At 38.6% G+C, this 25,691-nt stretch overlaps 2 protein-coding genes and 1 long non-coding RNA gene across 5 annotated transcripts in view; 2 read left to right on the forward strand and 1 right to left on the reverse strand.

Annotated features, from left to right (window-relative positions):
- Nucleotides 1-238: 238 nt before the first annotated feature.
- Nucleotides 239-3,283, forward strand: si:ch211-12e13.1. The gene is made up of 5 exons (XM_041787865.1): nucleotides 239-960; nucleotides 1,048-1,211; nucleotides 1,926-2,150; nucleotides 2,344-2,551; nucleotides 2,666-3,283. The coding sequence occupies exons 1-4, from the start codon at nucleotides 701-703 to the stop codon at nucleotides 2,481-2,483; spliced, it is 789 nt and encodes a 262-aa protein (XP_041643799.1). The 5' UTR covers nucleotides 239-700; the 3' UTR covers nucleotides 2,484-2,551; nucleotides 2,666-3,283.
- On the reverse strand, nucleotides 1,996-20,215 carry LOC121510007. Its single transcript, XR_005991911.1, has 4 exons — nucleotides 20,078-20,215; nucleotides 2,631-2,740; nucleotides 2,322-2,530; nucleotides 1,996-2,135 (listed from the first exon to the last, which is right to left on the reverse strand). It is a non-coding gene; the product is annotated as an uncharacterized LOC121510007 (long non-coding RNA).
- Nucleotides 20,216-20,232: 17 nt separating this feature from the next.
- Nucleotides 20,233-25,691, forward strand: part of susd1 (sushi domain containing 1) — a 30,504-nt gene continuing 25,045 nt past the window's right edge. For 2 of the 3 annotated variants that reach the window (XM_041787860.1, XM_041787861.1), the window contains exons 1-6: nucleotides 20,354-20,496; nucleotides 20,573-20,713; nucleotides 22,581-22,736; nucleotides 23,404-23,556; nucleotides 24,672-24,827; nucleotides 25,495-25,647. In XM_041787860.1, coding sequence (XP_041643794.1) covers nucleotides 20,439-20,496; nucleotides 20,573-20,713; nucleotides 22,581-22,736; nucleotides 23,404-23,556; nucleotides 24,672-24,827; nucleotides 25,495-25,647 — 817 coding nt within the window. In that variant the 5' untranslated portion in view covers nucleotides 20,354-20,438. Of the gene's footprint in view, nucleotides 20,497-20,572; nucleotides 20,714-22,580; nucleotides 22,737-23,403; nucleotides 23,557-24,671; nucleotides 24,828-25,494; nucleotides 25,648-25,691 lie in introns of all 3 variants that reach the window. The other variant, XM_041787862.1, reaches the window with a different exon arrangement.

Raw genomic sequence — 25,691 nt, forward strand, 5'->3', positions numbered from 1 at the left:
GACTGGACATGACTTGGAAAGGCACACACCTCTCTATAGAAGGCCTCACAGCTGACAGTACATATCAGAGCAAAAACCAAGCCATGAGGTCAAAGAAACTGCCTGCAGAGCTTGGAGACAGGAATATTGATAGGCATAGATCTGGGGAAGGCTAAAATTTAATTCACCACATGTGGACTCCAGTCAAGGAGTAGAAACATCTCAGCAAGGATTCAGATAAAATGTGAGGCACCTGAGCTAAATTTCTGTTGTTTTTGCAAAGCGTCTGAATACTTATGTCAATGTGACATTTTAGTTTTTATTTTCTAAGAAATTAGCCATAATAATTAAAAATCGACTATTCTTTTTCTTTGTCGTAACAGGCTACTTTGAAAGTTCTAGTTTGTGAGAATAAAAATTGCAACATAACTGAAAAAAAGGAAAGAAGCTGACTTAACATGGCTTGTTTATACTTTGAAGAACATGAATACTTTTAGTAAAGTTTGTACGGTTTGGTATGCTGTACAGACTGAGTAATTGAGTTTAAAAAAAAACGTGCTGCGTGCTTGAAATAGTCGAAAAAATCTGTTTGTCCTAGTTTGCGCTCCGTACTCCACCAACGTCACGGCTGCCATAAAGTGTCGACTTTATCATCTTATCATGTTGTAGCAAGGTCTTTTGATGAGAAATTCTGTGTTTACTTCGCCGCTCTGAAGTTTTAATGTCTTTTTTAGAAACAATGGGAAATGCGCAAAGCTGCATTATTTCTTCGCTTGCTGTATGTTCTGTGTATTTCCTCTCTATTCACATTTACGCTTCATACACGGCGCTAAAAACAAATGTACTCGACAACAAGAAACTTCCTAGTTCCGTGTATCTTTATATCAAATATTTAATCAAAACACTCAAGCGGAGGAAAGGCCACTTGTACACAGCAGCTACCAACAAGCATGACGTTGTTTTCACAGCTATAAATTGCAGGTAGGTGAAGTTTCTCTCCCAGTGGAAGCTTTTTAAAGTATTGACAGCCTACCAGCTACAATTAAAGACTGTGTATTTGTCTTTAAGGCTGGAGACCTCTCTGCTGAGGAGGTTCTGCAGAGCTGCAGGTTATGGTTGGGATTATCCTGACTCTGAATACAGAGACACCCCTCTGTGTTTCCCAGAGTTTCTGTGTCGTAAACTGCTGCTAATGGTGCTAACTGATGGGAGGTTCAGGCTCAGTCCTGCAGGTGAGTCATGAAACATGCTCAAGTTTGTGTACTGTGTGTAAATGTGAAGATAACCCAAACTTTGACCAAAAGTTGTTTGTGCTTTGGCCCAACAAAATGACCAGTTCTAAAGGGGCTAATAATGTAGAGTGGTAATTTATGGTTTTTGCAAAATAATTTTGTTTCTGTGTGCAAATTAAAATAAAAGCATGCAAAATAACACTAGGAAAAAAACTATTGAAGGAAAAAAAAATCCTGCTCTGTTTAACAGCACCTGGGGAATACTTAAAAAACTGAAATCTCATAAGGGGGTACTATTTTCATCCTCATCTGTGTACCTGTCTTATACATCAGTGTGAGACGTATCAGTATGAGCTGTATTGTATAGATATGTCGCCGTATGAAAAACTGTCATCCACACCATATAATGCAGACTAAATGCTTGTAATAATGTAGAAACAGTTTAATCACATAGTTTGTCAAGCCGAGAATGCGCTGACTGACAGCAGTGACTTTGGATTATTCGTTCTTTCCATTGTTTGAAACACATAGAGGAATAGTCTTCTTAGCCTTGTATAGCCGTATTTGTCTACAGCCCAAAAACAAAGGGTTTAAGCACTTGGTATTCTTTACAATAACAAATACATGTATATCAGTGCCTGTATTGGTTAAAATGAGTGTGGAAATATCTACAATATTCAATATCGTGCATTCTTGACAAGGATTCTTTTATAGGCCTGGTTCGTGTCCAGCAGAGTTTGAAAACCCTTCAACCAGTTGATGAACTGAAGAAGGGTCCGTTCATGCTGCAGGTTCAAGTCCAGGAGTACCGCCAGCTTGATGCAGGAGTTGAAGTGGACATATCTATGTGTGCCACGTCTCGTACAGGATGTCCCGTGTGGGAGAGCGTCCTGACACTACTGTCCAAAAGAACACTCCATAAAGCTGTTGGAAATAAGAGTAAGCAGTGTTATCATTATTTATCTTTATCGGTGTTTAAACTTTTAAAGGGAAAATTGATCTCATTTTCATAATGGCAGACTTGGATTGAAGTTTAACACAACTGAGCTGGTCTAGAGAATGGGCTTATATATTTCCAGAACATATAAGGGGGCAGATTAAATGTCTTACTGGTTTTTCCTTGTGCTGACAGGCACACTAGACGAGCTTGTCCCTGAGAACGTGAAGCAGGTAGAGTTGGGGGTTCCCAGGTCTGCCGCTCTGCCGTGTGTTTGGTCCTTCTCAGACTTCTCCCCCCTGTCGCCTCCTTTTCCTACCAGCCTGGCTCTTTAGCAGATCACAGACTTCCCCAAGTCTCTGGATGCTGTCTGTCTGCTTGGCTGAAATAGAGAAGCATAAAGGTAATATATTTCATTGCATGTTTTTTCAAGTCAAAATGTCTCCTGTGAAAGAGATTTTCCACCATTTTTCAATTCCTACCAGTAATACTTTTCTTTATTCTTTGGTGTTCTCAGGTGTAGGTGTCATCACGGCTCCTGTCAACATCACGGCACAGTTTCAGGAGCCTCTGTCTGCACCAGGCAGAGTTACTGTCAGGTTTGGGGAAAGGAACACAGTCGATGGTCAGGCTTCTGCAGAAGGCCTCAGTTTCCAAATGCAGAAACATGGAAGCAAAATATCTCACATGACAGGATTGATTTCTAGGTCTTGATTGATAAAGAATGTTGGAATTTGGTTTCATGTCAAAATATCATGCTGTTATGCAGTTCTCTGCTTTGCACTGTTTAAATTCAACAGTATAATGAATTAGAGGGACATGGCTGCTCTGGACCATCAACTACACTACATCATGTGTTGAAGTTATTTCTCCACATCAATAGATAATTTAATTAAATATGAATTTAAATTAATGCATAATAAATGCATTTGCCTTTGGTTGAAATCTTTGATTGTTAACAGTGTTGTGAGACTGTTAATGTGCGTATAACTGCTTGTATAGACATGATAATGTTAGATTTATGTCAATGGAAAAGACTATTTTTAAATGTACGAATATTTTTTAATACTGAAGGCCTACAGATATAGGGTGTGCAGATTTGAATGATGAACTAATTAAATGCATTTAAATCCCTCCACTAAAAATGTATTTCTAATGAATTGTTTTGTAATATACACCTGGTTTAAATTATTATGCATATACTGGTTTTGCTCATTTTTCCTAAATAGTCTATAGAATTGGCAGCCAATAGGATTTTTCATATCACCACAATTGTATTGTTATCTGGATTTTAATTGACAAAGTTACCAATGATGACAATGGCATTTTATTTTTGTAAAATAACTTAAAATTCAGAGTTCCAAATTATTATACAATCAGAGTTTCAAGACCTTCAATAGTTTCTTAAGGATTGAAAACAGAGGTCTGTTGTCTTTTTTTGCATTAGGAGATAATTTTTCTCAAATCAAAGCTATTTCAATCAAAAACATCTTTATAGATCAAGTTCCATATTAACGTGGGAGCTCTTCTTTGATATCACCTTAACAACTCTCTCATCCATTGAACTTGTAAGTCCATCTATAGTTTCTGCCAGTGTTTCCTTTGAGGATGCCAGAATTGCCATGGGGAGCTTCTGTTTTGAGGTAATGTGCCATCCACCCTCACAGAGCTTCCTTTTAAGGATCTCAGTAGGGTTGGGGTCAGGAGATGATGGTGGCCACACCATGTTTTTTTTTTCTCCCTTCATGGCCATAGCAGCCAAGACCTCAGTGGGATATTTGCAGCATGGGATGGTGCGTCATCTTGCATGAAAAATAATTTTACCCTGGAAATACAGTTCTTTTTTTATACCATGGCAGAAAATGGGAGGTTTGGAACCCCACGTATTTTGCTGAGGTCATTTTGACATCTTCAGGCGCCTTAAAGATAACATATTTTAACCCTTTAAGACAAGTTTATATCATTCTCAGAGGGCCCCAAAACATACCTGTGAAGCTTATTGCTAAAAAAAAAACAAAACAAAACAAAAAACACTCCAGTATTGGATTTTTGCATGTCTAAAAACCCCTCTATTTCAGGCCTGCTCAGAACGAGCTGTTTCTGTGTCTGTGGATTTAATGGTAATGAGCTGTCTGACTCCGCCCCTTACTACATCCCTCTCAGGAAATTGATGTGGCTCTCCTGATCCTCCTCTCAGCTGGCAGCTGAAAGGAGCATCAGGAGAGGAAGGTGGAACTCTCTTCCAGGCAGGGGAGGCCAATTGAACCTGGGGGCGATGCTAACTCCCCACATGACATCACGAGGGGAAAATCTGAGAATGGCTTGTTTCAGCATACATTTTCTGAAAGGTGGAGAAAGAGATGGGGGTAGGAGATGGATTTTCCTGTGTCTTGGGGGGATTGTGGACAGGCCTGGGGCACATATTTTTGCTAGAAAAGTTTGAAAAGGTGTGTTTTGCATAATACATGACCTTTAAAAGGACCTACCAACTCACTTCCAATGATCCCAGCCCAAAACATCACTCCACCACCTCCTTGCTGTTGGTGGCCATCCACTAACCATCCAGAACTCCATCCAGTGAAGCATGGCATTTATCAGTGAATCAAACTGTTTGAAAATTAGTCTTCATATATTTCTGAGCCCACTGCAATTGTTTCTCCATGTGGGTACTGGTTAAGGGTGGCTGAAATACAGCTTTACCCATATCAGCAAGCCTCTGGAAGATGGTGTGCAATACTGGTTGTTCCACCCTTGGCAGCAACAACACATCGTCACTCCCACACCCCCCTCCTATTGGTCACGGCCACTTTTCGTCAAAGTGGGATATGCACGGTACCCCTTTGGAGCTCATGTGACACAGAGGCTCACCCATAGACTTTAATGGAGATGCTGCAGCGTTGATATTGTGATGAGTGAGGGGTTTGAGCCACTGCCCTACAGTATTACTTTATCATACCAGAGTCATTCTCCTGACGCTGTGTTTTCTGAGATGTTTCTTTAAATCCAAAAGAACCATAAAGACTGGTGCTGAGTGTTATTTAAAGATTTGTCTTCCTTTTTATCAGCGGGGCTTTGTGCTGTGGGTTTCATAGATCTACAGTTCACAAGCAGTTTGTAAGATGACATGTCTGCTGGTTGACAATACTGGGCTAATGCAGTCCTCAGCCCAACAGGGAATAAAGACTTCTCAATATTTGATCACTCTGATATTCCTTTGCAGCTTTCATGTATGTGGAGGTCTGTCCTCCTGTATTATTTAGTGAAACACGTTCTGTGCATGGGACTGAGAGAAGTAGCTTTTCATGCACCGCTGCATCATTTCATAAAGGCATTTCTAGAGGAGTTTCTCATTTACAAAAGAGAATAGAGTTGATGTATAATCTGGCTTTAGGAGATTATTTAGAAAAACACCCCAATGACTTCTTGCCACAGCTATCAATAGGATTAAAATTTAGGTCAAAATAGACTTAAAGCTGCACAAATTCATTTTTTGTATGAACTACAAGGAAGTTAAATTCTTTCACTACCACATTTTAAATGATAGAAAATACCTTAAAACATGCAGTTGCGACTTTATAAACAAACCGACAAACCCTCTGTGCAGCAATGGGGCTCCATCAGCTTTGAGGGGTTAAATGAAAAAAACTCTAATTGAAAGTCAAAAATACAGTATACTAGCCTCTAAACCAGTGGTTTTCTTCAGGCCCTGTGAGACATACGATATATCTACATAATACATTTTATTCCACTTTGCCATGATTATTGCATTGCTTATATTTTCCATGATATCTTTCTTATTTTTGGACTTAAAGATGCAGACAGAAGGTCTCTGACATTTTTCAATCAAGCATGCTTTATGAAAGACATTTTTTTTTTGTCATTTTTCATTGTTTTACGACCCCCCAGTGCTTCTCAACAGCACAAGCCTGTACTGCAGCACTTGAAAATGCAGTGCTCAGCTAAGCTAATTAGCAACAAGATGGTGCCCTGTCTACAGATGACTACCACAAACTTCTACAGAAAATTGCAGTGCAGGAGACTAAAATTCACCACCTAGAAGTTAATGTGGAAGTAAATGGAAAAGGTGGGAATGACACCACTTTCCCACTGGCTCAAATCAGTGTACAGGAGCAGGCTAGCATACAGCTAATAACAAGCATAGCAAAGCTACCAAGAAACAGGTAGGCTCAGTTCTGTGTAATAAATCTACAAGTAGAAGCATTAACAAGCAAACAATTCAAAGAGCACACCATCCAACTTTTTTTCAAGTACGACAGTGTTTGCCTGATGAAGGTCTGTTGACCATCTGGTACTGACTGACGGATGACGGTCTTGTACTGATTGTTTGCCTGATGGCGGTCTTGTTTCAACTGTTTGCTGGATGATGTTCTAGTACTGACTGTTTGCTTTGGGATGATCCAGTTCCTACTGTTTGCCTGATGACGGTCGAGTAATGACTGTTTGCCTTGGGACGGTCTGGTACCGACTGTTCTAGGATGGTTTAGTACTGACTGTTTTCCTTGAGACGGTCTAGTACTGACTGTTTGCCTGATGATAGTCTTGTACAGACTGTTTGCCTGTTGACCGCCTGGTAACAACCATTTGCCTGATGAGGGTCTCGTTCGGACTGCTTCCCGGTGAAAGACTTGTACAGATTGTTTGCCTTGTTTTGGGATGGTCTAGTTCAGACTGTTTGTTTTGGGATGGTCTAATATCTCCTGTTTGCCTGATAACCATCTAGTATTGACTGTTTGTTTGGTGACGGTCTTGTTTTGACTGTTTGGTGATGGTCTTGTTTTGACTGTTTGGTGAAGGTCTTGTTTTGACTGTTTGTTGGATGACGGTCTTGTTTTTACTGTTTGCGTGATGACTGTCTTGTTTTGACTGATTGCATGATGACTGTCTAGTGCACAGGAATTTTCTTTGAATTGTTTGTTGGACACCTTGCACTCAGACACACCTGCCCTAATGAATCGATGTACAAAGCAATTCTTTCATTGTAACTTGGTAGCAAGTTCAACAGGGAGAATGTCCCCTGCAACTAGCTGAAGGGAGTTATACTTCCATCTAGCATAGTGAAAATGCAGCTGACGCTTTATAAGTTAAATCACTTAATTTTCATCACCTTCATTTACACAATCTCTTTTTGTTACTCTCACCCTTGAGGCTTTTCCCTTACATGATAAATTAAATTGTTGTGCTGTTAATGGTAAATGATGAATGAAAAACAATGAAAATGATCCCCTTTGCCACTATTTTGATCAAATTGCGACAATTTTCATCAAATCAACCTCAAATCACTCAGATCAATTCATAATTTATAACTTCATTTTTTTCATTCAAATACATTTTATCACTTTGTTATTCAGTTTAGATGAGTTTTCATCATTTCCACTTTTACCATTTAATTTTTACTTTCACCCTCTGTACTAATTAGCCACACCTGTCCTTACACAGGCAAGATACTCTACCTACAGAGGGCAGTGTTTTACCTTAGGCTTTAGCCCTCATAATAATAACAATAAAGACGTAGAGGCTGATAGCTGGAGCTGTTAGAGTCAGGCAGGTGCACAGCAGCTCACAGTCCATAATGACATAGGTGTGGTACTAGCAGGAACAGCCATGTTTGATTGTAGCCTGGTCATCAATAATAATGTTAGCAACTGTGCTCATGATGAAATGAGGAGGTAACTATGAAGATGGAATCACTTTAGTAGGTAAATCCCCCAGAATGGCATGTGTGGTTGTGTTAAATGGTATGTTACCTCACAGTTACTCCACCTTTTCCTCCATGTATGAGGCTGAATGTCTCATTTGATATTCAGTGGGTACTGGCTGTTTCCAGGTGTAAATGTTCACTGCTGTATTAACTTGAAGGTCATTCTACTTGGTAGGGAAAAATCACAACTTCAGCAAAAGCCCAAATAACAAAATCAGCATCAGTGAAGCATCCTGCGACTGCCTCGCTGCACTCTGTGAGTAGTTGTAGTTTCTAAGAGGGGGGAGGGTGCGTGTGAACAGTCTCTGTTTGTAGGCATCCAGAAGGAGGAGAAATCAGTTTCAGCAGCTGTAGTACACATCGGAGGGACACAGACTGGGTCATCCCACCCCTGCCATGTGATTTTCATTACAGCAGCTCCAGGCAGAGTTCAACCGTGGACGGTTTAAGGTAAATCTGGTTCTTTAATATTCAACCCTAAGACGATTTTTCATAAAAGGTGTGATTTCTAAATTCACGCTCATATAGAAGGTATTTTATTATCTTCTGTTTGCTGCATAAAGCTTTGCAGTGTACTAAGTATGAAGGGCATTGATGAGAATGTTGTGTAACTACTGTGAAGAGCTGCTGTTTGTAGTGACAACTAACATATTTGCTAGCAAAAAAGGCTCTTTAAATATAAGTTGAGAAATGTTCTGTCACTTTACCAAAGGAAATAAGATTAAATCTATTAAGTGGTAAAGGATAGAGCAGCTATTCATAAGATGAGTCTTTGGTCTTTGAGGATTACCTCTTAACATAGTTGTTTAATAGCTCATGTGTTGTTGTCAACATAAATCTGAGTAAATAAAGACAGCCTTGAGACAGAATTATTGTTTAATCTATCCTTATTAAGCTTGTTTGAGTTCCTCTTGCCACATGTAATGTTGTTTTTAACAGTCTTGTTGTTGCTGCTGTTACAAAAACAACTACCAACCAGGTGAAACTACAGCCATAATGCAACCACAATCTATTTTTCATCTATTGTTGCCCGGTCACCACCACAAGCTTGAGTGCTGCACGCTGGTGCTCACGTTAACATGTACGTTGCTGTTATTATTCATTTATAGAGTCCCGATTCTGTCATGCATATGAGCCAGTCAAGTGTAAGAGGGTCAGCCAAACTCCTGTGCAGAGTGTCGAGTTTAGACTAAAGAGGCGTAAAGTGGAAAAGCTCCTCCTCTCTTTAACATCATAGTTTATGTATTTACACACGATACCTTCATGAGGTATATGTGTTCCCCTGCTCATTAATGCAAAGATGTCATCAGCCAATCGCACGGCAGCAGCAGCCAGTGCATGTTTGTAGGCATGGTCAAGACCATGTGCTGAAATTCAAACTGAGAGTCAAAGTGAGGAAGGCATTTGAACCTGTCATGGTTGTTGTGGGCTGGTCTGAGTATTTTAGCACTGACAGAGATTTCCACTCACAACCATCTCCATAAATTACAGAGGTTGAATATCCAGTTCTCTGGTTGAAAATGCATTGTTGATTGAAGATGTCAGAGGAGAATAACCAGACTGGTTTAACCTCCTGAGACAGTAGATTCCATTTTTTCCATTTTTGATCTCCAACTTGTTTGGGATAAAATAGGACCTGATAAGTATAATGACTAAACATTGTATCTCAACATGCAGTTTTCAAAAAATGTATGTCCTCATGAGGACAGTGGGTCAATTTTACTGTGTAATACAGAAACCATTGTGTAACACAATATTAGTATTTCTACCAAAATGGTGCAAAAATAGAGTTGGAGATATCCTGAAAGAAAAAATAATATACTCCTTAATTTTTTTAATCCTGCATATTGAAAAACACCTGAGGTTCAAATTCCTACATTTTTCCCCCACTTCAATCTGGCTTTGTATTTTCAGTTTCCTAACATTTTTTGTCTTTCAATTTTTTCACCACTGAAACAAAAATTTTTATGAGGAAATGTAACTGATTTTTAAAGGCTATTTAAATTTGGTTCAAATCTACATATAGATTATATTTTTAAAAAGTGAAAAATTCAGTTATGAACATAATATTATTAAACATTGTTTAAGTAGCATTTTTTGGGTATTTCTCTATTTGTAATAATATTTTTCTTGTAAAATGCATACATTTATTTGAACTGGTTTGAAAATAAACAATTCTTAAGTTTTGATTCACATTCAAGTAAACATCTAAATATCCTAAAAAAAAAATCAATTTTTTTCTTAGAAATAATGCCATGTTACAGTAGTGATAGCATTTATTTGGTTGTTACAGCAGTATTACAGTTAAAAATATATATAATTTTTTTTTTTTTTTTACTTATTTTTGTTTAAACTGATTTCATCAGTGTTCCTAAGTGGAAATAGATTAATGTTGACTGATTAATGTTGATTAAACTTGACTTTTATACGTTTAACTGCACTGTGGAAACTCTCCTACATTTACAAATCCTGTTTAAATCCAACTCAAAGCAACATGTTTCAATTCCTTTGATTAATCTTTAGATCTTCAATTTACCTTGTTTCTATCATATTCTTACTCTTGAAGTTTAACCTAATTGACAAAAAGTGAAAGGTACACACTGAACTAGGAAGTTATTTCCATCATATTCAGTATACTATCCACTGTATATTATAGGTGCTCCCCACAGGTAGGACTTCGCTGAGTCAGTAACTTTACTTAAAGGTGCAAACGTGCCTAATGCCCAAAGGCATTATGGGAAAACTATGCAGATTGTTGGATAGTTGTCAAATAATTTGAGTACAATGACCAAAAAAACACTTGGAATGACTGAGTGCTGTTTACTTAAAACTAAACGTGTTTGATCACCTCAGAAAAACAGAGCTGAAAGAGCTATTTTGGATTTTTAAATTTTTTTTTTTTTTTTTAGCAACCTTCAACTGTCCAGTCTTCCAGTGCATGTTCAATAATTGCAACAGAAAATTTTGCCAAAATTGTGACAGTATAATTCTAACAAAAATAAATTTAGAGGTTTAGCTTAAGGACACCAACCTCACAGTACAAAGTACCCTAATAAAAAATATTTAATATAAAATAAGCTTAAAATTATTGAAATATATTTTTGGATTTCATGAGATAATTGTTAAATATTGCAAAATATGCAAGATATAACCCATTCTACACTTCCTTTTGTTTGTTTTTAGACCATGGACTGCACCATTTTGTTAAAATTACCCACATATAACTTTATTTAAATACTTAAAAAGGCTGTGCCTTAAAATAAATGGAAAACAATCAAACATATCTCCTGAATTTTCACTGTGTCTACAGGGACATATGGCTATGTAAAAATAAAATGTCAAACAACACAACATAAAGTATCTCCTGAATGAGAAACCTTAGAGTTTCTCCTTCTGTATCATTCATCAACCATCAATATGACCTGGAAATACATCCTAGAAAACTAAAACTCAATCTAGACTAATTTGAACCAAATGTGGTACTCATTTATACTCACTTTTACTAGTAACCTGTTGGTTTCTTTCCAAAATCTGCACAAGATATATGTCCTTATTTTTACTCCACCAAGAAGTCCCCATGTCCTCATGCGAGTACTTCCTGTTTGGCAGTGTTGTAGCTTGTTTATGTTGATAAAACTTGTCAGATTTGCAGCCACGTCAGACTAAAAACATTACTAAGCATAAATAAACACGTTCCAGTCACAAAATTTGAAGAGTTTTTGTACCTTGAGCAGATACGTATGTGTCGAGAGTGGCTGTAGAATGCCGGCCATCTTGAATGGACATTGATAATTGTAATGCGCTTTTATGATTGCTAGATGGCAGACAAAGTGTCCACAAATGAGGCAAACAGGTGTAAGTTCATTATAATTAAGAGTAATGGTGCAAGGAACCCAAAATGTAATGGCCTTGAGGATGCTGGGACAGAGGAGGATAAGCAGATAGAAAGTAAACAATGACTTCAAAAGCTACTCCTTAAAACTGAGCTGTGTAGAAGAGCATCTCTGAAGACACAGCCCAGCAGATAGGCTACAAGAATACCTCTTTGCAGCTCCTGTAAGCCAAGAAATGAGGCTATGATTTTTATAGGCTAACCAAAACTGGACAAAAGAAGATTAGAAACATGTTGCAACATGAAAAACAATCACCTTTCTTCCCTGTTTTGATACTCAGTTAGAACCTCTGCAGAATGACTTGGCTATGTCTACATGCCTAAATGCATTGGTTGTTGCCATGTGATTGGCTAGATATTCTAGCAGTTGAAAAGGTATACCTAATGAAATGATCAGTGTGCAAATCCAATCTCAGTGCAGTTTATCCGACATATTTCAACATCCACATCTAGAAAGAATCATTTCTGCTGCTGCAGCCTTGGCTGCAGGTTTCTGCTGCTCCTTTTAAATACCTCTAAATTCTGCTTTTTCTTTCTCTGAAGTCGCTCAGACTGATGCATTCATCACTCCCTCTCAAATGTTGTTTCTCTGGTAGGTGGAGTGTTTGAAAGAGATGAAACACACACAAGCATGCTGTCCTTGGTTAGAGCACTTTAGAGTTCATCTGTCTCCTTCTTCAGAGAGCTCATCCTCGGGGGATTGAAGTTATTTTTGCTTCTTTTAAAAGTTCCAGCTTCCTTTATTTATTCAGAGAGGCCAGTGTTAAATGACATTTTCTCTCTTTTACTGGTGTTCAGACACCAACCCAGCACTTACTATTACCTGTTCTGGCTGCTTTATTTTGAGAGAAGTGAGCATATTAATAATGCAACTTTACAATCATACAGTAAATATCGAACAAATTGAGAAGCAAATGTCTGAAACAGCAAGTGTTGATTAAGTTAGTGTCTAAAATTTGCCACAGTAATGACCCCCGTATCAGAATAGACACTCCTGCCAATCACCCTTTTATAGTTCTTTTTAAATCACTATACATTCTGATGACAAATGTAAAATTATATTTAAAACTTCATATGGTGGCGTAGATGGTGTTGTGGTTAAGGCACACCTCATATACTATGGCAACCCAGGTTCAAGTCCAGCCTGTGGCTCCTTTACCCAGCGTACCCCACTTTCTCATCCCTGTTTCTGACTCTTTCACTGTCCTCTATGAGTAAAGGCATAAAAAGCAAGAAAATCTATCTCAAAAACACTTCTTAATATGTTTCCTTAATGATATTAACAATTTAAAAAAGGCGTATTTCTATTCATTTCATTTATTTGTCATAGGGCTGTCAAAAAATTAAAATTGTAATCACAATTAATGTTAATATTTCTGAAGTTAATCTCAATTAATCTCCTCTTGTTGCTTTCAAGTGTCACTAATTTGCACTTAAAACTATTTTTGTCTTATTTTGGATTTTTGTACTGTCTTAAACTAAAGGGGAGGGACTTCCTGTTTGGATACAGACCTGCTTTTACTTTGAAAGAAAAAAAGGAACTTTGTGAAGACTAAAGATCCTAAGAGTAACAACAAAAAGGGAAATGTTTGATGTTCAAGATGACTTTTGACTTGTTGACTGAGCTGACTCAGTCTATTTTTTTTTAGTAAATGAGAATTAAAGGTGCTGTCGAGCCTTGGTTCCCCTCCTGGGGTCCAGGACCCCCTTGAGGGTGAGCCATAGGGGGCAGGGACCTGTCTGCTCTGGGGTTGTAGATACCTAAAATCATGACAAAACCAATATGAATGGTTAATACAAAGGTCTTTTGGTATTAACACTTTGTCTTAATATTTTGGACTATGTTGGTTGGCTTTAAACAATGAAAACTACTCAAATTGAAGCCACTTTTATTCATGTGGGTCCTGGAGGACCACAGCTCTTCTTATATATACATGAAGAGGGGTTCACTGGAAAAAAGGTTGGGAACCACTACTGTGGAGGATTTATTTTACATCACTGTGACTGCAGAGAGACATTATAGCGACTTTAACCAATGTGTTCTGAAAGGGACAAAAAAGCAGTCTCAAGAACATTTTCAGGAATCATGTCTGTCGATACCGTTTGTCATTAACAAATGCAAGCTAAAGCTGTCATGAAAAAAAGAAACCACATGTGAACACGATCCAGAAATGCTGCTGTCTTCTCTGGAACAAAGCTCATTTAAACTGAGGCACAATAGAAAACTGTTCTGTGGTCAAATGAATATAACTTTGTAATTCTTTTTGGAAACCATGGACGTCAAGTCATATATTGGTAATAACTGAATTGTACAAACCCATTTCCAAAAAAGTTGGGGCACTAAATGTAAATATAACCAGAATGCAATGACAAATAAATCACATTAACACATTTTTTAGAACTTGAAAAAACATATCAGATGTTGAAACTGAGACATTTACCATTTCATGAAAAATATTAGCTAATTTAGCAGCAACCATTAAAAAAAAGTCAGGACAGGACAACAGAAGAATGGAAAGTAAGTGGTACTAATAAAAACAGCTGGAAAAGCCTTTTGCAACTAGTTAGGTTAATTGGCAATAGATCAATAATATGACTGAGTATTAAAGGAGATTTTTAGAGAGGAAGTCTCTCAAAAGTAAAGATTAGCACAGGTTCACCAATCTTCAAAAAACTGAAAATCGTGGAACAATTTCCGAAAAATGTTCCTCGAGGTAAAATTGTGAAGACTTTATATTCCGCCCTCTACAGTATATAATATCAAAAGATGGAGATGATCTGTAATAATCTCTGTCTGCAAGAGACAAGTCCAAAGCTCAGTAGTAGATATTTGTGATCTCTGGGCCTTCAGACAGCAATGCATTAAAAACAGGCATGATTCTGTTCTGTAAATCACTGCATGGGCTCAGGAGAACTTCCAGAAATCATCGTCTGTTGGCACAGTTAAAGCTGTATCATGCAAAGAAAAAGCCGTATGTCAACACAATCCAGACACAGACGACCCTGTCTTCTCCGGGCCAAACATCATTTAAAATGGACTGAGACAGAATGGAAAACTGTTCTGTGGTCAGATGAATCAAAATTTGAAATTCTTTTCAGAAGCCACAGATGCCGTGTCCTTCAAACTTAGAGAGGGACCATCCAGCTTGTTATCAGCGCACAGCTCTAAAACCTGCATCTCTGATAGCGTGGGGTTGCATTACACATCTGGAAAGGCACTATCAATGCTTAAAAGTAAATACAGGTTTTAAAGTGGCATATGCTCCCATCTAGACAATGTCCCTTTCAGGGAAAGCCTTGCATATTTCAGCAAGACAATAGTAAAGCACCAACTGCATCCATCATAACAGCACTGAAGAGTCCGGGGGCTGAACTGTTCTGCCTACAGTCCAGACCTTTCACCAATAGAAAACATCTGGAGCATTATAAAATGAAAAATAAAGAAGCCCCAGAACTGTTGAGCAGCTAGAGTCCTACATTAGACAAGAATGGGACAACATTCCTCTCCCAAAACTCCATCCACTGGTCTCCTTACTTCCCAGATGTTAACAGACTGTTAAAAGAAAAGGGGATGCTACACAGTGGTAAACACAGCTCTGTCTCAACTTTTTTGAGATGTATTGATGCCATCAAATTCTAAATCAGCAAATATTTTTCATGAAATGGTAAAATGTCTGACTTTCAACATCTGATAAGTTGTTTATGTTCTTGTGAATAACATATGGGTTTATGAGGTTTGTAGATCATTACAATCTGTTATGTACATTTTATACAGCGCCCCAACTTTTTTGGATTGGGGTTGTAAATAGATACTTGCTAAAATGAAACCAAATCAAGTCCAATAAATGTATTTAATTAGAGGCATAAAAAAATCAGACAAAATCATCAATAAGGTGGTATTCAGTGACAGTTTTATTGGTTGCTGATGTTGCTCTGCTGCTGTAAAGTTAATACTGTTTTTTGTTGTTTTCATTTCAGTGAAGTAAAGCCAAATACATGAAGAAGCAAGGAAAAGGAGGCACTGCCAGCATTCCCCTCTCTTCACCAACAGGGAGCAGCAGTGTGCAGGTCAGCCATGAATACCAGAAGGTGGCCTTCAAGATTCATCCCGAGAATGGCCATGCAACAGAAAACAGTTCTCACAGCAGGAGAGACAAGATCAGTGGCCAAGATGAAACAGGCAAGACGTCCTGTGTCCCTGACATCATCTCCCACAGTCAGGAGCAGAGACACAACATGAGAGACGACAGCCTTCACAAAAACTCATGGACGTTGGATTCATGCAGCCAGGTCTACTCAGGGCAGGAGGACAACTCCACAGACCCACATGAGACACTGACAGAGACTTCAACGCTGACCTTTGTGGATGCCCACACCATGGATGAATCCGCTGAGAACCACAGCCTCCTCGGGGTGGGGATGGTATACCTCAAGGAGTTTGTGCTGATAGATGATGACGACGATGGAGACATGTCGCTCAGAGAGAAAACAGTGACAGATTTGTCCATCATGGGTGGAAAGGCAGCTGAACTGGTGTGTGGGAGGCTGCTATCCACCTCCAGTGGCTCAGTGTCTGAGTACAAGGAGGAACCCACAGCTCCTGAAGCACCTCCGCCTGAGGCAGTGGAGGCTGAACAGGAAAAGAAACGTTGCTGTTCCTGCACCGTTTTATGACCAGGAAATATAAGAGTTCATAGTTTTGAATCAAATAGAAGTTCGAGCAGCAAAAATCATGAAGCTTTGCCAAAAAATTGATTTGTATTTGTGTTCCTGCCAAAGCTTAGACAAAATCATTGCTTTGCTGACTAACAAGGTAATTTTGTTTTTATCTACCTTTTCAAACATTAGAAACAGTTAACCAGCGTATTAATCATCTGTCTTTAACATCTACCACTAATACTTTTTTGCTACACCTATATTTTACATGAATTTGAGATGTGTTTATTTAGTGGTTTTTCTCTTTCACTCTGATTTACCTTTACAGATTTTGATCATTTTTCTTTTTTTGTTTAACAAACATAATTCTGAAGCCTATATTAGAATTTTGATACTAAAACGCATGGCTCTGTTAAATTTGATCTCAGTGACAGATGTGATTACCACACAGGTCTGGAAAGATCAGGTGCTAACAATGAATAAAAATATTCTCAACAACCAAATGTTGTAGCCTAGTTGTTTATTTAGTGTGCAGCTTTGTTCCTCATGTTATACCTGAAGCATCTTCATACTACTTCACATAAATAGGTACAAATAGGTTTTTAAAAAACTGTTAAATTCAAGTGGTTTCTGCACCTACAGGGGCATCTCAATAAACCTATAATAGCCTCAAAAATTTGATTTATTTCGGTGTTTCAACTCAAAAAGTGAAACTTGTGTATTATATAGATTTATTATACACAGACTGATATATTTCAAATGGGGTTTTTTATGATTATGGCTTACAGCTAATGAAAACCCAAAATTCAGTACCTCAGAAAATTAGAATATTCCATAAAACCATTTTTTAAAAATGGATATCTAACACAGAAACTTTGGACTGCTGAACAGTATGAACATGTATAGCACTCAATACTTGCTTGAGGCTCCTTTTGCATGAATTACTGCAGGCATGGAGGCGATCAGTCTGCAGCACTGCAGATGTGTTAAGAAGCCCAGGTTGCTCTTGTACTGGCCTTCAGCTCTTATGTATTATTGGGTCTGGTGTCTCTCATAGATTCTCTATATTGAGATGCACCTGAACAATTTCCTTTCTGCATCGTGTCATGGACACAGGTGTGCAAAGAGGAGCATAGAAGACACAGATGGACAGTGCTGTGGAAAAAGTCCCCCTTCTTGATTGCTTTTTCCACCTATTTGTCACTCTTACATGTTTCAGATCATCAAACAAGTTTTAATATTAGTCATCCAAGAAGAAAAGGTCATCCAAACCTACCTGGACCACGTGAAAAAGTAATTGCTCCCTTTGTTGAATAATAAATTCATGAAGAAATATTTCATAAATACTCCAAAAACTAAAGTGAAAGACACAAGAGACGAGATGACTTAAGTTGAGCTGTTTACTTAGTCTTGGCCGAGGAGAAACAGTGGCATCAACACAGTGAGAGGTTGAAGCCAGATTTCTAATGAAGCCCAAAGTAGTTCACACTCTTACGCCTTTTGGTAAACCTTAACCTTGATCATAACTCAAAATGTGATCCACAGACTCTGCCACACTGGAGCCAGACTGTCTCTGTCTAAGGTTCACAGACACACAAACAGTGAGGAAACAATCCTTGACTATAGGAACAAACAGCATTCTATCTAACTCAAGAATGTGAGTTTAAACTATCAACCCAGGAGAAGAGGAGAGACGCCTAAAGTCTCCACTCCTGACTGTACATCCTGACCTGGGACCTTGGCTTAGCTTAGCAGAACATCTATGAAGCATCAGAAATACTAGAAAAGCACTCAGAGAGCGCAGACCTCCGCCATTAGCCCTACCTCCCAGTAGTGAAGAATTCTTTAAGAAAATTCCTGGATCCGACCCCATATGCCCCCCACCACGGTATTCACTGCTTACTCCCTCCCTGGTGAGGTGGAAACATGGTGAGGCAAAACATTGGCTTCATTACGGGTGGACTGTCATGGCAGAAGCATTGCCTGCCAGTGCCAACAGATGCACTGACAGTCTCACCGGATGACTGGAAGTCATGGCAGAGGGTGAATATTCCTCTCTTCCTCCCAGAATTGTGAGTATTCTCGATACAATTCGCTGTCGTTCTCTCTGTTACGCTTCGACTTGGATCCTTGACCAGGCATGCTTCTTTGAAACTCTATAAACTCCAAAACTTTGAATAGAAACACACCCACAAATGCTGCTGGGATTGAAGTTACTCATGTCTACCATCTCCTGGTGCAAAGTGCAAAATTTTTCTTAACATCAATTAAGTGCCAGACCCGCTGAGTCACGAAATCCCTTAATAGAGCCTGTCTGACAAAGTCTGTCTGCTCTAAAGAAATCCAAGAACAGGTGAGAAACAAAGTTTTTGACATCTATCAGCCATTTTTAAGGCTTTGGGACTTTAGTGCACTACAGTGAGAGCCATTATCTACAAATGGAAAAAATTCTGAAACAGAGGTGAACCTTTCCAGGAGCCAGCCTACCAAAATTACTCCAAGAGTGCACTGACATGGCATCCAGGAGTTCACAAAAGAATCCAGACCAACATCTAAAGACCTGCAGGCCTCACTTGACGCAGGTCAGTGTTGATGGTTCAACGATAAGAAAGAGACTTGGCAAAAATGGCATCCATGAGAGGGTCCAAGGCCAAAACCACTGCTGACCAAACAAAAAAACAAAGTCTCGTCTCACATTTGACTAAAAAAATCCTGATGATCCCCAAGACTTTTGGTAAAATATTCTGTGGACTGATGAGACAAAAGTTGAACTTTTGGGAAAGTGTGCATCCGGTTACATCTGCAGTAAAGCTAGCACAGCATTTCATAAAATGAACATCATACCAACATCATACCACCACATTTGACTGTTGGTATGATGTTCATTTTATGAACATCATACCAACAGTCAAATGTGGTGGCGGCAGCTGCTTTGTTTCTTCAGGACCTGGAGTAGTTGCCATAATTGATGGAACCATGAATTCTGCTCTCTACCATAAAATCCTGAAAGGAGAATGTCAAGCCATTAGTTCATGACCTAAAGCTCAAACACACTTGAGTTACGCAGCAGGACAATAATCCCAAACACACCAGCAAGTCCACCTCTGGCTTAAAAAAAACAAAATGATAGTTTTAGAGTGGCCTGGTCAAATTCCAGACTTAAATCTGATTGAGATGCTATGGTATGATCATAAACAGGCTGTTAATGGTGGAAACCCTCACACATGGCTGAATTAAAACAATTCTGCAAAGAAGAGCAGACAAAAATTCCTCCACAACCAGTGTTTAGGTTAAGGCAATTACATTTTCTCATATGGTCAGGTAGGTTTGGATGGCTTAATCATCATTTAAATCATCATTTTGTGTACCCTGTCAAATACTGCACCACATATTCTGCTGAGTTTTTGGGACGGTCTGCCCTAAAGGAAATACTTGGGTTAATCAGTTCAGACCAGCAGACTCATATGTGACACAGAGACCCCATTCTGAGCTGAGCTGAGCAGAAAGATAGCAGCTTACCAGACTTATCTCCCCCTCCCACAGCACACTGACGTTCTCTGGCCCAAATGATGTTCCTTTATATTTGTGGTAAATATACTATTAAATTAATCACATAAACAACCTTACCTGTCTTTGTTTTCATTCGCTTCTTAAAGACATACCTGTTCCAAAACACTGCGGTACTTGTAAGAGGAGATCCAGCTTGTTAGGTAGGCCAAAAATACGTTATCTCCAGGGCAGCATGAGTGTGCAGTTCACCAGAGTAAGATGTGTGCGTATCTTCAACAGTTGTGAAGTGTAACTCAAAGTGTCAGAGAATGACAGATGAAGCCACAAAACCACAAGCAGAAAGAAGACCACTGAGAAGAGTGACCTCAGCTCACCCACTCAGCATTCCCTTATTCCTGCTTATCAAACTCCTCAATGTCAACGAGAAGGAAGCAGAAAATGAAAAAAGAAGATGCTGGATGAGGAGTTGGTGTTCTACAATAAAAGTGAAAAGAACTGAGACTTGACAAGGAAATGATGGACGAGACTCAGAGAGGCATGATCACTGTTATTCTCCTCTGTGTCACCTCAGGTATGCATTTCTAAATCTGTATTCATCACTTTTAGTTGGATGATATTGACTGATGGATTTCTCTCTCCACTGTTAGCCATGCTGGCAGGAGGCCAGCCTATAGATGTGTGTGGGAGCTGTCACGCTAACGCCACGTGTGACGACTATCCAGACGGCTCTGGAAAAGTTTGTAACTGCAAGTACGGTTTTGTTGGAAATGGGAGAACTATTTGTCTAGGTAGGGAAAAAAACACTGTTTAACGTCAGCTTACATTAACAATGCTTTACACACCTTATTCCTAGCTGCGATACTTTGCCTGAGATGTGGGCGCGACTTCCGGTCCATTCCGTCTAAATGGGACTTTGCATATGAGATCAAAACGCGATTATTAGAGCAATTTGGAGATTAAAATATGCAAACGTTGTCTATTTCACCTCAAACGAGATAATATTATTATTTCTCCACCCTCTGCTAGAGCGGACAAAGTAAAGAAATTAATATATAATAATCTAATCTAATCTATAATAATCTAATAATCTAGACAGGCATATTTAGCTAACTCTATTAGCTTCGTATAGTAATTGATGGCGTTATGTTGAAGCAGTGGTTCTCAACCTTGGGTTGCGAGACACTAAGAGGGGGTCACCAGATGCCTTTAAAACCAAGAATTTTTTTTTTAATAACACTGTTACCACTTTACACCAATTTTACCAACTTGAACCCTTTTTAATAACTTTTTAACACCAATTTTGGTGCACTTTTGCCACTGAAAACGCCTTTTTTGTCAATTTTAAACCCGTTCTACCACTTTTTTCTGCCTGTTTTTCCACTCCTAAACTAATTCTTTCCACTTTCTGCCTTTTGTTGCCTCTGTTGACCCATTATTGCCTCTTTCAACCACTTTTTACACCCCTTTTTGCCCCTTTAAACCTCAGTCATTTTTGCCATATAAATTTTTCATCCCATTCCACCTAAATTCACCAATTTTTTACACTTTAAAGAAATTTCAGCCCCTTTTTAATCCCCTTTTACCACTTTTTGTGCCTGTTTTTGCCACCTTAACCCATTTTTGATTATTTTTTGCCACATTTATCTAATTTTTGCCACTTTTAACACATTTCTGTTCTTTGAAAAATCCAATTTAGTCACCTTTTCCACCATTTTTTTTTGCCATTATTAACCAATTTTAGCCATTTTTAACCCATGCTAACAGAAGTTATTTTCAATTATTTTCAAGGCTAATTACTACACAAATGAAAAAAAAAAAGATATCTGTATCTTTGATAAGAGTGGTTATCATTCAGGTCAAATATAAAACATGGTTTTCACAGCTTAACATCACAATGGACCATGGTTTTGCTGACCTCCATGGGTCCCCAGTTTGGCTGAGTCCCAGAAACATCACCTTTTATTTCCCCCTTATGGACAGCCTTGTCTGCACATACCTACTCTTGATTGGTCATGGCTGTTCAACCACCCTCAGGTACAGTGGGTGTTACCGGTCTCTGGCGCCTTTATTTTTGGGTTCATGGGCTGAAAAAGTTGAGAACCACTGTGTAAAGGACTTTGGACACCAACAAAAACATTTCTCTGTTTAGTTAGTTGGGTTCTGAAATTCGTATTTCACCAACTATTCCCTGTTAAAATTTTGGAATTCTATTGACATTACCATCAGTGACTCAAGTTGTCAACTCTTTAGTTTGGTAAATCTCAATTTTTTTAATAAGATTATTGAAAGAATGACATGATGCATTTAGACATTGACCAGCATATTTAAAAGACTGTTATTGAAGACATATATGTAATAAGTTATTTTCCACCCCTGGTTATTTGATGATGACTTCATTGTTAGTCCCTCATTCACCTTGATTAAAAATCTGAATTTATCTGTGCACTTCATAAAATGTCAAGGTATCACTGAAGTCAGATGCAGTTTGTCTAAAAGCTATGAATGTTTGCACAAAATATCACTGCAGTTCATCCCATCTGCCTTACTCTGAAAACACTTTGGCGTGTAGCAAGAAAATTCCTGGCAGACTAAGTAACATGGCATTCAAAAGGTTTTTATATTTGTTCATGTTCATAAACTATTTTTGTCTTCTAGATAAAGATGAGTGTCAGATTGGAGCCCAAAAGATCTGTGGGCATCACACCAACTGTCACAACACTTACGGCAGCTACTTCTGTACCTGCCTGTCAGGCTACCACCCTTCTAACAACATGGATGTCTTCATCCCAAATGATGGCACCCACTGCCAAGGTGAGCTCAAGCTTGAGAAGCTACAGCACCATAAAGAAGTCTCTGCTAACTGTGTTAATAATGAATGCACTGAATCTTAAGTCATTGTCATGTTATCTGCAAAAATGGAGAAATCTTGATATTTGTTTGAAACTCTGTCTTATTCAGGGATACATGATAATAACGGCATTATTTCTGTATTGGCATATGCCTATTAAAAAGTTACATTACAGATGTTGGTATTTGCAGATAACATGACAGGCGTACATTGGCAGTATGAATAATATTGACCGTAATTATCGGCAAAACGCACAAAAGTACCATCAGATATAGAGGGTTGCCTTAAGTGCCACACAATCATGGGGGCCCACTGTAAACCCTGAACAGTTTGGATGAAGCCCCCCAGCATAAAACTACCACCAGACTGTCTCAGCTCCTCTCTCAGCTCTGCTTGACTCAGGCTCTATTTACACTGGAGACACTTGGTGTTCTTTGCAATAAACAAGATTTGCATGTATCAGTATCAGTATAGGCTAAATGCGTTTGGATATATTTGATATTGGACATTGGCAAAAACCTGATGTCATGCATCCCTATCTTATAGTAAATAAAAAAAGTCAGCTTAAACAGCCTAAACCCTTAATGTCATTTCGTTTTTGTCCCCATGCTTGTTCATCTGTATGTGCAGACACTGATGAGTGCATGATCACAGGCCTGTGTGGAGATGGAGGTCTGTGCAGAAATCTTGAAGGCAGTTTTGAATGCAGTTGCCAGCTGGGATATCAAGTCCACAATGGACCAGAGCCCTTCAACCCTCACAAGCACAAATCCTTCTGCAAAGGTAAGATTGGATTAGTATGGTCTTGATAACCACTCCATGGTATTTTTTAGCATGCCAACCTGAATAAAGTATACTACATTTTTGATTATTTTTTGCCACTTTTATCTAATTTTTTGTCACTTTTAACACATTTCTGTTCTTTGAAAAATCCAATTTAGTCACCTTTTCCACCATTTTTTTTTGCCATTATTAACCAGTTTTAGCCATTTTAACCCATGTTAACAGAAGTTATTTTCAATTATTTTCAAGGCTAATTACTACACAAATGAAAAAATAAAGATATCTGTATCTTTGATAAGAGTGGTTATTATTCAGGCCAAAAATAAAACATGGTTTTCACAGCTTAACATCACAATGGACCATGGTTTTGCTGACCTCCATTGGTCCCCATTTTTGCTAGGTCCCAGAAACATCACCCTTTATTTCCCCCTTATGGACAGCCTTGTTTGCACATGCCTATTCTTAAAGGGTCATGGCTGTTCAACCACCCTCAGTTACAGTGGGCGTTACCAGTCTCTGGCGCCTTTATTTTGAGAGTCATGGGCTGAAAAGTTGAGAACCACTGTGAAAAGGACTTTGGACACCAACAAAAACTATTTCTCTGTTTAGTTAGTTGGGTTCTGAAATTCGTATTTCACCAAATAATCCCTATTAAAATTTTGGAATTCTATTGACATTACCATCAGTGACTCAAGTTGTCAATTCTTTAGTTTGGTAAATCTCAATTTTTTAAATAAGATTATTGAAAGAATGACATGATGCATTTAGACAGTGAACAGCATATTTAAAAGACTGTTATTGAAGACATATATGTAATAAGTTACTTTCCACCCCTGGTTATTTGATGATGACTTCATTGTTAGTCCCTCATTCACCTTGATTAAAAATCTGAATTTATCTGTGCACTTCATAAAATGTCAAGGTATCACTGAAGTCAGATGCAGTTTTTCTAAAAGCTATGAATGTTTGCACAAAATATCACTGCAGTTCATCCCATCTGCCTTACTCTGAAAACACTTTGGCGTGTAGTAAGAAAATTCCTGGCAGACTAAGTAACATGGCATTCAAAAGTTTTTTATATTTGTTCATGTTCATAAACTATTTTTGTCTTCTAGATAAAGATGAGTGTCAGATTGGAGCCCAAAAGATCTGTGGGCGTCACACCAACTGTCACAACACTTACGGCAGCTACTTCTGTACCTGCCTGTCAGGCTACCACCCGTCTAACAACATGGATGTCTTCATCCCAAATGATGGCACCCACTGCCAAGGTGAGCTCAAGCTTGAGAAGCTACAGCACCATAAAGAAGTCTCTGCTAACTGTGTTAATAATGAATGCACTGAATCTTAAGTCATTGTCATGTTATCTGCAAAAATGGAGAAATCTTGATATTTGTTTGAAACTCTGTCTTATTCAGGGATACATGATAATAACGGCATTATTTCTGTATCGGCATATGCCTATTAAAAAGTTACATTACAGGTGTTAATATTTGCAGATAACATAACAGCTGTACATTGGCAGTATAAAGAACAGTGACTGTAAATATCGGCAAAATGCACAAAAGTACTATCAGGTAAAGAAGGTTGCCTTAAGTGCCACACAATCATGGGGGCCCACTGTAAACCCTGAACATTTTGGATGAAGCCCCCCAGCATAAAACTACCACCAGACTGTCTCAGCTCCTCTCTCAGCTCTGCTTGACTCAGGCTCCATTTACACTGGAGACACTTGGTGTTCTTTGCAATAAACAAGATTTGCATGTATCAGTATCAGTATAGGCTAAATGCGTTTGGATATATTTGATATTGGACATTGGCAAAAACCTGATGTCATGCATCCCTATCTTATAGTAAATAAAAAAAGTCAGCTTAAACAGCCTAAACCCTTAATGTCATTTCGTTTTTGTCCCCATGCTTGTTCATCTGTATGTGCAGACACTGATGAGTGCATGATCACAGGCCTGTGTGGAGATGGAGGTCTGTGCAGAAATCTTGAAGGCAGTTTTGAATGCAGTTGCCAGCTGGGATATCAAGTCCACAATGGACCAGAGCCCTTCAACCCTCACAAGCACAAATCCTTCTGCAAAGGTAAGATTGGATTAGTATGGTCTTGATAACCACTCCATGGTATT

The sequence above is a fragment of the Cheilinus undulatus genome, linkage group 5 (genome assembly GCF_018320785.1).
Source record: "Cheilinus undulatus linkage group 5, ASM1832078v1, whole genome shotgun sequence".
Lineage (NCBI taxonomy): Eukaryota > Metazoa > Chordata > Actinopteri > Labriformes > Labridae > Cheilinus > Cheilinus undulatus.